Source organism: Squalius cephalus, assembly GCF_949319135.1.
Source record: "Squalius cephalus genome assembly, chromosome: 22".
NCBI lineage: Eukaryota > Metazoa > Chordata > Actinopteri > Cypriniformes > Leuciscidae > Squalius > Squalius cephalus.
Window position 1 is genome coordinate 18,733,036 of NC_137143.1, and position 14,534 is coordinate 18,747,569.

At 36.6% G+C, this 14,534-nt stretch overlaps 1 protein-coding gene across 10 annotated transcripts; it reads right to left on the reverse strand.

Annotated features, from left to right (window-relative positions):
- Positions 1-533: 533 nt before the first annotated feature.
- pfkfb2b (6-phosphofructo-2-kinase/fructose-2,6-biphosphatase 2b) lies at positions 534-14,513 on the reverse strand. 10 transcript variants are annotated; one of them, XM_079857594.1, is made up of 17 exons: positions 14,496-14,513; positions 13,745-13,894; positions 10,924-11,049; positions 9,493-9,589; positions 8,187-8,253; positions 7,934-8,008; positions 7,776-7,832; positions 7,515-7,639; positions 6,720-6,927; positions 6,492-6,641; positions 6,301-6,405; positions 6,060-6,189; positions 5,714-5,776; positions 5,567-5,631; positions 3,725-3,919; positions 2,519-2,541; positions 534-2,111 (listed from the first exon to the last, which is right to left on the reverse strand). In XM_079857594.1, the coding sequence occupies exons 2-17, from the start codon at positions 13,830-13,832 to the stop codon at positions 2,042-2,044; spliced, it is 1,644 nt and encodes a 547-aa protein (XP_079713720.1). In that variant the 5' UTR covers positions 13,833-13,894; positions 14,496-14,513; the 3' UTR covers positions 534-2,041. The 10 variants fall into 10 exon arrangements, with proteins under 10 accessions (XP_079713720.1, XP_079713714.1, XP_079713719.1 ...); XM_079857588.1 differs by having other exon boundaries at positions 14,291-14,505; XM_079857593.1 differs by lacking the exon at positions 14,496-14,513 and adding an exon at positions 14,313-14,488.
- Positions 14,514-14,534: the final 21 nt, after the last annotated feature.

Sequence of the window (14,534 nt, forward strand, 5' to 3'; positions counted from 1 at the left end):
GTGGTTCTCCTTTATCTCCATCAGGGTTATGTAACACCAAGAGGTCAGTGTGTGTGTTCCAGGTGCAACCATTCATTTCTGTCAGTCACACTATTGTGATATAGGTGGAGTGCAATGGCCAGGCTGGATATCACTGGCAAATGTTATTTAGGACAGATAATTCACGACAAAAAAAAAAAAAAAAAAAAAAAAAAAAAAAAAAAATTGAGTATAAAGGAACAACGTTGTATTATGAAAAATATTCGTCTGTAATACAAAAGTTCCGGTCCTGGCTTCTGATTGGTCGTCACCTGTTTACATCGTTTAGCAAATTCTTGCATAGATAATTAGCGCTCTGGTCAGGGATTTAACTTGAAGGAGAATTAATTTTCTTCACAATATAGCACAGTTTCTAGTAGCCTAGCCTATCTCATTGCTTAAATATAATGTAACACATCCTTATCCGTTTTTCATAAAGAGACCTCAAGTGTTTTGGCGCCATCTGGAGGATATAATGCAACACGCACGCACACAAAATAAGACTTGCACAACAATGAGTCTGACATAACAGGAGCTGTTTAATTGTGTGTATTTGAGAAAAGCATTGTTACAGGCAACATTCTAAGGTCTGAATATGATATATTGTTCTGTATATTGTGTGGCAATGCCACTGTAACAGCATGTATAATTTATAATAGTTGAGTCACATTGTGTGCAATATGTACCGTGCCATCACAACATAAGCGTAATGCATGCTTGGATACCTTAACTGCACCTTGATTTTTGCTAGTTTTATGCAGCAGCGTTGAACAAACATAACGGACATAAACAAGTGCTGATGGTGTAAATGTTCTGGACACTAGTCATAGGTAGTTGACATGAAATTGAAAAGTTGACATTAAGTTGTAACATGCTATGCTCCATGCTAACCATTTTGAACACAATTCTGCAATTTTGCTAATGTATTTGTAATTATTGTGCATGGATGAAGCATTTATAACCTTATTTCAGACCACATGGGATTACTTTTAAAAATACATTAGTCACACCTTCATTTCAAATGATGTAGTCAGGCAAAAATTTAATTAAACATGTAAAATAAAAATGGAAAGTAGTAGTGAACAGTACCATGACATTTTTTGCTTCAACATTAAACCACCAAAAGTCTATAGGGATTTTATGCATCAATCAACTATTTTATCCAGTGTCATTGGTTGATGACATGCTGTTGAGAATAGTGCAGCTCCTCACACGGAAATATAAAACGACTTGTCAAGCTATGATTCTAGTTTTAACAAACGCATAACCAGAGAAAACATTCCTATCTTAAAGAGCACATATTACATTCAAAACCTTAATAAAAACAACTATATTTGCTAGCATCGTCAGCGGTGACCTTACCTATAAAATATACTCATTTGACATACAGAATCCCTGTCATTTTGACATAATGCGCCACACAAATACATTTCTATAAAAATATCACACAAGTAGCTAACTTTGTACAATATCCCATAAATATCATTCTTATTAAGAAAATGTACAAGACTAAAGAATATTTCATTGTACTCTCAGTTAGTGCATTCCTTGAAGCCACAAAACAAACCTTTCTATCTATCTTCCATTAATTCCCTGAATAAGGCTTGTTTTCTTTCTGATGACTAACTATGGTATATATATGAAGATGTTGTAATAGTTATGATTGTGAAAATGCTTTATTGCAAACAACATTGTGTTGCAACACAGACTCTGTATGGAGGTCAGCATCAGTTGCACAACCCACGTTGTGTTCAAGTTCTATCAAAGAACATTCCAGAGGATCATAGAGAGGATCCTCCTTTGTTCAATCTTCAATAAGGCATCATCACTTTAAATAAATATTCTTTGTTGGGTCATAAATATATATATTCATAGCATTCATATACATTCAATCATTCAGCGGGGATGTGTCATGCAGGGGGTTGATGGGAAATGTAGTCCTAACATTGATAAAGCAAGCAGGAGGTTGGGAATCTAAAAGCAAAGTTTCAGTGTCATGCAGGATTTTGGAAATTCTCCCATTTCATTCAGAAGCGGAAACAGTCATTAGCTTCGTCTGGGCAGTCAAAGTTGATTCCTTCACACAAGGAGTCCTCAAAAAAAAAAAAAAAAAAAAAAGTGAGAGAGAGATAGAGATAAAGTTAAACTTAAATATAAGGAGTATCAGTATCAAATTCTGTAATATAAATCACAAATACTGTCACTGTCTTGAGAAAATATATAAGACAATTCAAACTACTTTTTTTATAAATAAAAAAAAAAGAAATGTGCTTGCATTGTATTACTAGTATTTTACTTGGTGTAATAACTTAAGCATTTGAAAAGGTAAACAGAATTCTCTACAAAGACATTGACCTGATATAACAAACACATATAAAAACATGATTGTGATCGAATCTTCCAACATAAATGCAGGTTATAAGAAAGCTGGCAGAAAAGACAACCAAGAATCAACATAAATGTTTGTGACATCACGCATATATCGATTAAATTTACTTACAGATGACTGCCAACCACACGAGACTGTGAGAACAGAGAGAAGGATGAAGGATGAAGGGGGAAGAGGAGAGACAAATATGGAGAAGACAACTGAAGCGCAAGGACAAATTTGCATGTTCAGAGTAAAACATGGACAAGGAATATTGATTCCTGAGGCACAACATCAGTTTGAAGAGACCGTTCACCCAAAAATGAAAATTAGGTCATCATTTACTCACCCTCATGTCATTCCAAACCCATAAGTCTTGTTTTTCTGCATGAAATAAAACATGTTGCTCTGCTCGCTTCCATACAATGAAAGCTAATGAGTAAGAATCCTATCTTTTTATAGTTTTAAAAAGTTTCGGTAACACTTTATTTTAAAGTGTCCTTGTTACATTTGTTACATGTACTTACCATAGTAATAACAGTAAATGATGCATAATTACATGCAACTAACCCTCAACCAAACCCTAATCCTACCCTAACCCTATAGTAAGTACATGTAGTTTATTAATATTACTCAGTACTTAAATATATAATTACACTTTAACAGTGACACCTTAAAATAAAGTGTAACCGAAGTTTCTGTAATACAGCCACAAATCTTTTGTGCAATTTGAATATGCAGTACTGTATGATTTAAAAATGACTTTTTACTCAAGTCATTTTTGGTCACCATTCACTTTCATTGTGTGGAAAAGAGCAGCTAAAATGCTCATTTTTTATGTTCCACGGAAAAGAAAAATCTTTGATGACAAAGGATGAGTAAATGATGACACAATTTTCATTTTTGGGGAAACTATTCCTGTAAGCACATTAAATATATTGGCAACAACTGACTGATTTTCTTAGGGAGAAATAATCCAGAAAAAGAAACAAATATTTTGTTGTTGCTATAAAGATATATAGGATAATGCCAATTAGAACTGTTAGCTGGTAAGTTATGGATATTGTATGGCCTGTGGCATTTACCCATACAGCAAAACAAAAAAAAAAGAAGCTCAAGCTGAACAAGGAGTTAAGAACATGCTCTTACATAAAAAACAAGGAACACAATAGAGGAGACTGCCAAACTGAAAGTATTGCATGCATTTAGCACAATCAGTACTGGGTGTGACATTCACAGGTGATTCAGAACACCAGGGTGAGGGTGGGTTCATGTCAGGACATCACTGGGTCAACCGAGTCCATTTAATATCCCAGGGCTTCAGATTCTGACACTAACTTGGCTTTGCTGAAGCAGCAGCGCCCCGTCTGGTGTGTCAGGGAAGTGCAGGGCGGTGGGGGAGGGGGTGAGGGGCAGCCAGGACCGGTTGCCAGCGCTGTAGAGACGGGGCCGCTTAACCTGGTCATGACTGGAAAGTGGGGTGTAACTATTCCGCCTTAGCAGCAGAGGGCCAGAGTCTCGTCTGACTTTCCCCTGGTTTGAGATGGGAGAGACTGGCTGGGTTAAAAAGAGAGACCGCCTACACCAGGGGTGTCCAATCCTGCTCCTGGAGGGCCACTGTCCTGAAGAGCTCAGCTCCAACCCCAATTAAACACACCCGAGTCTTACTAGGCATACTAGAAACTTCCTGGCAGGTGTGTTGAGGCAAGTTGGAGCTAAACTCTGCGGGACAGCGTCCCTCCAGGCCCGAGTGTGGACATCGCTGGCCTACACATATAGCTCATCTTTAAAGACCTTTAGCACACATCTCAATAGCGAACAAGACACATCAGTCTTCAGTCTCCACAGCTCCAAGTATTCCCAAAGATAATCCACATTAATCAATATATACAGACTAAAAAGTATGATAAATGACTTCAGGTTAATATTCTAAAACATCAAACGTGTCTACAGCGATGAAGAATACATCACTAAAGCACAATGTCGTTCAATGGAGCGTTCGACACATGGATAAGCGTAACTCACAACACAAACGCAGAGTTACATTACAACCACAGGCTGCTGAGACATCATAACTGTGACGTACACACAAAACTCTAGGCTGTATCACAACTGTACAAATATTCTTGTAAATCAACAACATATACAGGGGAAGGCTGAACCTCACTCTGATGAGGTGAATAAGCACGAGAGGAAGAAGATTTTTAATCAAACCATTTGACTGACAGTTTGATTAAACAACAGAGAACATAGCTTAAAGAGTGTTATGGGTTAACAAGTTACCATAGACAACAATTTTGACCCATCATTCAGTTAGAAATAACAAAAAATACAGTGTTTTTAACAGTGACACACTTCGAAACATTGTCCTTTAAGTATTAATATTTTAATCAACTTTTTTAATATATATTTTCAGCTTTCAATCTGATTTTAGTTTAAGTAATTTTGTCATGTGCTTTTGTCATTTTAATAGTTTATAGATAATATTTATAATTCAATAATGTTTTAGTTATTTTAGCATCTTATTTCAGTTAATTGCAGAGGCAACATTTAAAATTTTCATTCATAATTTAAGTTTAAATGTATATGATATTTAATTTTATTTCAGCTTTTTTATTTTTTTAAATGAACGAAAACAATTTTTAAAATTTTTACACTGCTTAGAGAGTAAAAAATCTATGAGGCAAGGCATACATGGTTTAAAAACACGTGTTGTTAAAGAACTTGTAGCAGTTTTTCTACAAACATATTATTTGAGCTGTAAAGTTGGAGTAGAGGTGGGACTATTGCTCCAGGAGGATGAATTAGTGTTTGAAATGAGTCAAAATGATTTCCTGTGGTAATTGACAGCACATCACAGATGCTGTAGATAGAGATTAAGTTATACTGAACCCAGAAAAATGCTTTAACCAAGGTTCTCTAAGAAAAACAAGCATCAAAGACAGCAAACATGCAGTGATGAAATTGTAATTCCCAATCAATAGAAAGCCTATAAGATATCAAAAGCTGTACCATAAGAAACATAGCATGTTTGTTTTGAAGTTTCAAAAACATTACTGAAGAAAAATTCAAATCGGAGAGATAAATGTGGCACCAATTATTTTAAAATGAATATTTAATAACCTCCATTAATATTTCAAACTGAAAGAGAGAACACCACAGAGACAGATGTGGACTCACCAGTGGTCGGTCCCGGTGTGTATTCACTGCCTCCACATTCAGATAAAACATTTCCACTTTGCAACCTAAAGCATCATCCAAATTCGTTTGTGAACAGAATTTCCATGTGTATGTTTGTAAAAGTGAAGAAACAACTGTCCAACCCACCATAGGCAACAGGAGTGAGCTTCATGACAGTGTGAAGGGGACATTTCAAATAGGGGAGATCATCTGAGACAATATATAAAAATAGGTTTCAGTTGATGTACATTTCTGTGATGCTGTTGTTGCATATTATTATATATATGGTCTTAAATAAATATATATATATATATAATGGTCTTATTGAAATGATATGATCTTGTTGAAATTGTGGTTTAAGGTGAGATAAAAATATAACTATGTGTATGTATATATATATATATATATATATATATATATGTATAAAGCCAGGGACACTTGCAAAGATTAGGCAGTGTTTTAGCATTCTTTTCAAAATGCAAATGCATCTTGCCTGCACTCTTGTCCAAGAAGTAAGCTAGTAGGCAGCGCATAACCGCCTGATGGCAGACAACTAGTACATTGCCTTGTCTCTCAAGCTCCATAATCACAGGTTCCAGTCGCTGAACCAGGTCCATATATGACTACAAGAAAAGAGAGCATTTTGATACACTCTGAAATACTTTTGAAATATGTCTCAGAGAGACATACTCTGAAGAACTTTAACAAAGTGAGAAGTTCATGACATGCTGTACCTCTCCTCCTGGATATCTGTAGTGGTACTTGTCCTGATCCCTTAAAGCAAACTCTTCTGGGAATGTGTTCTGGATCATTTCATAGGTCATCTCCTCACATACACCCTATTTCAGAGCAAAAATTGATAATGAATGAACATACAATACATCTAAACTGCATGTAATCTCCACTGAGACCTGGGCATACTAACAGCATCTATCTCATTGAGGATTTTCCACTGCTCATAGGGAACTCCCAGCTCCTCAGCTGTCTGGATGGTTCTCCTTAACTGGCTGGTCCAAACCTTCAAGTCAGAGAGCTTAATATGCTCCTTAATGAACCCACGCAGGGCACTCGCAAACTACACGCAAAGGAGAGAGAAAGTTAAGCATCTTCTGATGAATAACTACTATAAAGGCAGCAATGAATGAGTTCAGACCTGTCTCCCCCGGGAGGAGAGTTCAGCGTCTCCTCCGATGCGGCCCTGGACGTTGTGCTCGCTTTCTCCGTGCCTGCAGAGGTAGATGGAGTGGGAGTGTACGTGGATGTTCATGAGGTAGTAGACAATCTTGCTCTGGATGTAGTCCTGAACACGGTTTACCAGGAACCGACGGCCCACGTTCATCACCTTGATGAAGGACAGGTCTCTGGAGAAAAAAAAAAAGTAAATTTTAAGATCGTCTTTTCCTGATCATAACGTTCAAAGTGCCCCTGTTATGCTTTTTTGGATATTACCTTCCATTTAGTGTGTAATACAGCTGTTTGTGAATGTAAAAGGTCTGCAAAGTTTCAAACATCAAAGTGTTATTGTTTCCCAAATGAAAGAACCGATTCTGAACTGCCTGAAATGAGTCGTCAGTAACTCCAGTCTTACTTCCTACACAAACCTATGTAGGTTTATAACAAATTTGCATACTGCCAGCGTATGGTCTTCATTGGCTGCCCACAAACAACATCTACTTGACCTAGAGGAGACCTGGAAGAGTTTGGTTTGTGTTGTCGACATGTCGAGAAGACGCTGTTTTCTGCTATGCGAAAGCAAATCCACTTTGCATGCACTTCCAAAGGATGAGGACTCGTAATGATACGGTAAAGACCGCCAAAAACAAAATTAGGAACCTTTAAAATAGCGAAATTGTGGCAATTTGAAGGAAAAATAGAAGATTTATTCCAAAGAAAATGTATGTACATTCAGATATGCCAAAATAATGTTTGATTTTCGAATCATTCTTACTTCTCATATTCATCAGGATCTAGTTGTTGGTAAGTGACTTTATAACATTCGATGCGTTTCAGGAAATCATCCATGACCCTCTCTCTGTGTCTTTCTGGATAATCTGGACTTGAAACTTTGACTTCCTGAAGATACAAAAGACACATAAGAGAAGATACAAAAGACAACATAACTGTTGAGAAGATAATGAACAATAATACTGCAACATAGCAGTATTATACCATCAGTTTAATGAAATGCAAACCAAACCAAACAACATACCAGGATGTTTGCAGCAATAACCTCTGGATCATCACATACTGACTCCACAAAAAACACCTGCAAACGTAAACACACAGAAATAGGAAAATGATAATCACATATCACTTCCACGCAAAGATAACTTATCTTATGAACGTTTAAATTGCACATTTGGCTACCTTAAATGCATTTTCCTGAACAAAATTTAATATAAGATCCCGCCTCTCCCGGGTGGTGTTTGTGGCATCAAATACCTTAAAAAAAAAAAAAAAAGAAGAGAAAAAAAAGAATGATGACCATGTCACATGATTATCTATGTATTAATCAAATATTAAAAAATCTAAATCTTATTAATATTCTTAAAATGAACAACACTCCACACTACATTAAAGTAAATAATTGATGTGAACACAGAAAAAGGTAAAACCTTACAGCTATTTGTCCACCTTCCTCATTAAAGTAGGTCTTGACATCTTGCAGGGCCACCAAGGCACATTGTCTATTTGGGATGCAAATATAACACTTTTTTAAAAATTCAACAGTTCTCAGGAAAAACACAAACTGTCCTGTCAGAAATGCACTAATGTAACCTTCTGGAAATGTCTTAATCCTTCTGCCATCATATAAGTCTAACAGGCTTACTGTAGTCACATTAGTTTCTTGGTTTACTGAAAACATACAGTACTGTGCAAAAGTAGACATGTTAATATCCCCACCCCAAAAATGTCCCCAAAAATGGTTTTAAGTCAGTTATTTATATCTTTTGCTGTAGTGTGTCAGTAGGAAATATCAGTTTACATTTCCAAACATTCTTTTTGCCATTAATTGTAATAATCCAGTGAGATTTGTGTATGCACAAGGAGTCAGACAACAGCCGGTATGATCTGATCTCACCATCATCGAGTCCGTCTGTGATTACATGAAGAAACAGAAGAAACTGAGACAGACTAAATCCAGAAGAACTGCGGGAAAGTCTACGAGATGCTTGAAGAAACCTTCCTGCAAAGCTACAGTACTGTGAAAAGTACTGGCACTTGTGTTAAAATGCTGTAAAGTGAGAATGCTTTCAAAAATAAAATCACAAATTGAATTTATTTATGATTTAACTTCTATTAACAAATCCAAATCAATATATGGTGTAACGACCCTTTGCGTTTAAAACGGCTTTTGTCCAGGTACACTTGCGCATAGTTTTTCAGGGAGCTTTGCAGGAAGGTTTCTTCAAGCATCTCGGAGACGTTCCCGCAGTTCTTCTGGATTTAGTCTGTCTCAGTTTTTTCTGTTTCTTCATGTAATCACAGACGGACTCGATGATGGTGAGATCAGATCATACCGGCTGTTGTCAGATTCCTTGTCAGAAATCTCACTGGATTATTACAATTAATGGCAAAAAGAATGTTTGTAAATGTAAACTGATAGTTCCTACTGACACACTACGGCAAAAGATATGAATAACTGACTTAAAACCATTTTTGGGGACATTTTTGGGGTGGGGATATTAACATGCCTAAGACTTTTGCACAGTACTGTATACATTATTATTACATATACACTATTAACACTGTAAAAAATATCGTGAACAGGACATTGTATGAAAGTAAACTTCTCTTTTCATTTTCCACAGAAGAAAGAAAGTCTAACAGGTTTGTAACAACATGAGGGTGAGTAAACAATGACACAACTTTCATTTGTGGGGGGAACTCTTCCATTAAATCACACACAAAAGACATAATCCTACTTCCGTATCTTCATGGCTTCCTCATTGTCATGTCTGAAGAAATCATATGACTTGTATGCTTTAACTGCTTCCCTCCGGTACACACCAAGGTTAAACACTGCACAATAAACCAATAAACAAGGAATGATGGTTAATCTCTACATTGTCACATTCTTGACCAGTCTTTGCACAACTGTAATGCATCATGGTGATATCACTCTATATGTAAAGGTGTAAAGTAAGTTACAGTGACACTTAAAACACTTGTATTGTGAGTCATGATGCACTCAAGAGATTGAGTTGAAAGAAGCCATATTATGCCCTTTTTACCATGTCTTGGTTTTGTTTTGGGGGTCTACTAGAATAGGTCTTCATGATTGAATGTTCAAAAAACACATTGTTATTTATATATATTACATTGTTACAGCACCTCTCCTCCCAGTCTGTCATTAACACTGTTTATTTCCCGTCTCTATGAAGCCCTCCTCCCAAAAAGCACAATGTGCTCTGATTGGTCGGCTGGACAAGTTTATTGTGATTGGTCAACCGCTTCGAGTGTGTTTCAGAAATGTCACGTCCCTTAACATAACCGCAAGTTTCAGCTTCTCGGGTGTAAGCACTAACACTCGGGCTGAATCCTAAATCGCACACTTCCCTACTATGTAGAAGGCAAAAAAAACAGTATGTGACAAAAGTAGTATGTCCGAATTCACAGTACTCATAAAAGAGTAGGCAAAAAGTACCTGGATAACCTACTTCTTCAGTGTGCATACGATGGACCCCATGAGGCCATGGGAGAGAATTTGTGAATGGCAATGAAGCGACGCAACTGACGTTGGTAGGTCACATGATAATGACAACATGGCGTATGTCCAGATTACATTCATACTACACCAGACATACTATATAAAACATACGTTTTAGCGGTCGTGGAGTAATTCAAAATAGGTACCTACTCAAGAGATTATGTGACTTAGTTCGGACGCAGCCCTGGACATGGCGAAAACACACTATTAAAGCAACTCAACCAGGCCTTGACCTTTTTTGCGTATGCCTTGGATGGGAACTATTTAAATGAGGGATAAATTGTGATGTGTACATTCCCAGAAGGAACCTCAAGGCTACAATCGAGGCGTTTCAGGGAGGTCAGAATCACTGCTTACTGATCTGAGAATAACTCCCTTTGCAGTGACTTTGTAACTTTGCAGACCTTATTCATGCTCAAACAGCAACATTACACACTAAATAAAGTTTAAAATGTAAAAAAAGCATAATAGGTCCTCTTAAAATGTGTTGGTTGCCAATGCAAGTTCAAATTTAACCTCTTAATAGACTATTGATAGAAATGATCAGCTGAGAGCTAAATGGAGCATTTAAAATAGGAGACAGATGATATTTATAGTGAGTGTCATTTGACATGTTGCAACTGTCTAAATCCAGCTGCCCACTCACCCTTTGTGGGAACTCCTATCCAGTTAAGGTAGCGTGTGAGCTTCTTCGACATGTATGTTTTGCCTCTGGCAGGGAGGCCGATCATGACAATTAATGTGGGGGAGTTTGTCATGTAAGACGCCCATGCTGTGGTCAGACAAAAAAACAGACAGACAGTGTCAACAGCACATCATGGACTGGAGGAATTTATGGTCTCCAGTACTATCAATTATAATCTGCTAAATATAAAATACTAAAATTTCACATACCAACACCAACTGCATCTGCACCAAAAATTACATAAAATCAAACAACACAATTACTTTATGCCTGATGCATGTCAGAATGTATGAGTTTATGTTTGCACGTTTGTGGTTTATGGTACTTTCCACTACAATACAAAATAGGACCTGAATCTCTGAGACTTTTGACACCTTGTATCAAGGTCGTAATTTGTTTCTTATGATCAACAAGGCTATTTTTTATTATTAAATATACAGTAAACACAATAATATTGTAAAATAATATTACAATTTGAAACAGCTGTTTTCTATTTTAATATTTTAATAAGTTATTTAAACTTATTCCTGTGATGGCAAAGCTGAATTTTCAGCATCATTACACCAGTCTTCAGTGTCACATGATCCTTCAGAAATCATTTTAATATGCTGATTTGCTGCTCAAGAAACATTTCTTATTATTACCAATGTTGAAAACAGTTGTGCTGCTTAATATTTTTGTGGAAACTGTGACAGATGACATTTTTCAGAATTATTTGGTGAACAGAAAGTTCAATAAAACAGCAATTACTGGAAATAGAAATCTTTGTCTTTACTGTCACATTTGATCAATTTGAATGTGTCCTTTTTTAAGAATATGGAGCATTAAATTTCTTTCTAGACATTTGTTAAACAAACAGACATCTGCCTAGATCTTCTGCCAAGATCTAGGTATGTTTTTTTCTTTCTCAAAGGATAAAAAAAGAATACCACATGCAAATTAAATCCCTGGATTTTTTGTTTAATAATGAACATATTAGGTATGAAGAAAACATTACCAGTGTTGGGGAAAGGTACTTTAAAAAGTATTGCTTTACAATATTGCATTACTCCCAAAAAAAGTAACTAATTCCGTTACTTTTTATAAAAAGTAATGCATTACATTACTTTTGCGTTACTTTTTCTCACCTGGGCTGGGCTTGCTTGTTTGTTTTTTAATAACAACAAAATAACTTATATTTTTGGCAAGATGTTAAAGGTGCATTGTGTAATATTTAGGAGGATCGGTTGACAGAAATGCAATATCATATACATAACTATGTTTTCAGTGGTGTATAAAGACCTTACTTAAAGGGATACTCCACTTTAAAATGAAAATTCTGTCATCATATACTCACCCTCATGTTGTTTCAATCCTTTATTAATTTCTTTCTTCTGCTGAACAGAAAGTAAGATATTTAGAAGAATGTCAGTAACCAGACAGTTTCTGGTACCATTGACTTCCATAGTAGGAAAAAAATATACTATGGAAGTCAATGGTACCAGAAACTGTCTGGTTACTGACATTCTTCTAAATATCTTCCTTTCTGTTCAGCAGAAGAAAGAAATTCATACAGCTTTGAAACAACATGAGGGTGAGTATATGATGACAGAATTTTCATTTTAAAGTGGAGTATCCCTTTAATGAACCGTTATGTTTTTATTACCTTAGAATGAGCCATTTCTATCTACATACTTACACTGAAATGTGCCGACATGTTTCTACAGTAGCCCTAAACGGACAAACGTGTTTCATTACTACTGTATGTTGTTCTTCATGCAAAGAAGCTTTCTAAAGTCAGCGAATAAAAACACTGACACAATGATGAACAAGTAACAATAATATTCACAATAACATATCGTTTTACTGAATAATAAAGTAAACAAAATGTCTTCATTTATCTTTATAGAAAAACCTCATTGCTGAACTGGCTACTCTCTGCTCTCTCAGACGATGACATCTTTTCCTTCGGCCACCGTAACTTTTGTTGGTTAATAAAGTGAGATTAAATACATAAAGTATATTTGTGTAATTTAATATAGTTAATGGTAAAAGTTTTGCATACAATTCTGAGATTGCATTTTACTGTTTTAATTCGTTTTGAGGAATACTGAATGTTTTGTGCAAGTTCTACCAGTATGCATGTTAATTTAGTCTAGAACTAAAATAACCATCATGTTTACACAGTGCACACAACACCTCACTTTATTTCTCTCAACATGGGGACAGTAGAGCTGTCAGTCAATAAATGTGAAAGTAACTAGCGTTACTTATTTGAAAAAGTAACTTAGATATTTTGTTGTAAATTGAAAAAGTAATGAAGTACTTTACTAGTTACATGAAAAAGTAATCTGATTATGTAACTCAAGTTACTTGTAATGAGTTACCCCCAACAATGAGCATTACTACCTCATGTCAGCATTTTGATGACTGGGAAAAAACCCTAAACAAATGTGCCTCTACCTTGATCTGCAATTTGAAACCAGCATAACAGAGAATGCATATCTAAATAAAGGGAAGCACATACGGTATATTTCTAATCTAGACTGACAGTGAACTTCTGTTTTGCAGCCTCAATGACAGCTGCCACTATAAGAAGGGCAACTGTGATATGATTCATGCTGTCGATTACTGGGCCAGGGACACAACTGTTATGTGGGAAACATTCTCATCAGCTGAAAAGTACCTTAAACCCAACTAAAACAGATCAGCCTAACCAGCTGACCACGTTAGGCTGGTTTAAACTGGGATTCAAAACAACATCTTGTGGAATGTGAAAGCATATTCATGTTGTGTAACTTACAGCATTTCTTCTCTTGGCCTCTAGGCTCTGATTTCTTGGCTTCAGCAGAACTGGTTGAACCAGCCTCCTGCTGCAGCCACGCAGACATACTGAATCTGACAGACTTAATCACTCGCTTGCTCTTCTTCCTGCTGTAAAAACACAGAGCACCTGCAGAGAGAAGGGGGAAAAACTGCGAAATAAAGACAGTATACGCAACCTACGTTAGTGAAAACGACGTTAAGGGTTTATTAAAATGAAAACTAATGAAAATTGAAAACATTCCCCCTATACAATTATGCTCTACTCGGGGACATGCATTTTTTACTCTCGCCACATCGTCATTTTCTCAGTCATCCGCAGCGCAGTAACAATGTCGCGCTACGTCACAACAGAGAAGAGGATGCTGAGGACACGTTACGTCATAAACGTAAACAGAGGGTTTGTCAACAATCAGTCACTGATGGTCTAATCCACACGTGTATTACATCGTAGAATCAAAATATTAAACAGACACATTTAAAGCACTATGACTATTAACGTGACACGTAAAACGTGTGACCTTACTGCGTCCTAATAAGTTAGTCACCCCTTCAACCTCGGGGGTCCGTATTTTATCCTGTATCCGCCGGTCCGACCGGCAGGTTCAATGTCTTTGCGCGGGCCGCAGGGTGTCTTTGCCTCCCAGCCGGTTTTGCACTTGATAACCTTCCATGGCAACCAGCGCCAAGCGCGTGAGTGAAGGTGTGTCTCTACGTCACCTTTTACTTACCGTAATACCTGCAAAAGAATGACAGCACGTCCGTCTATG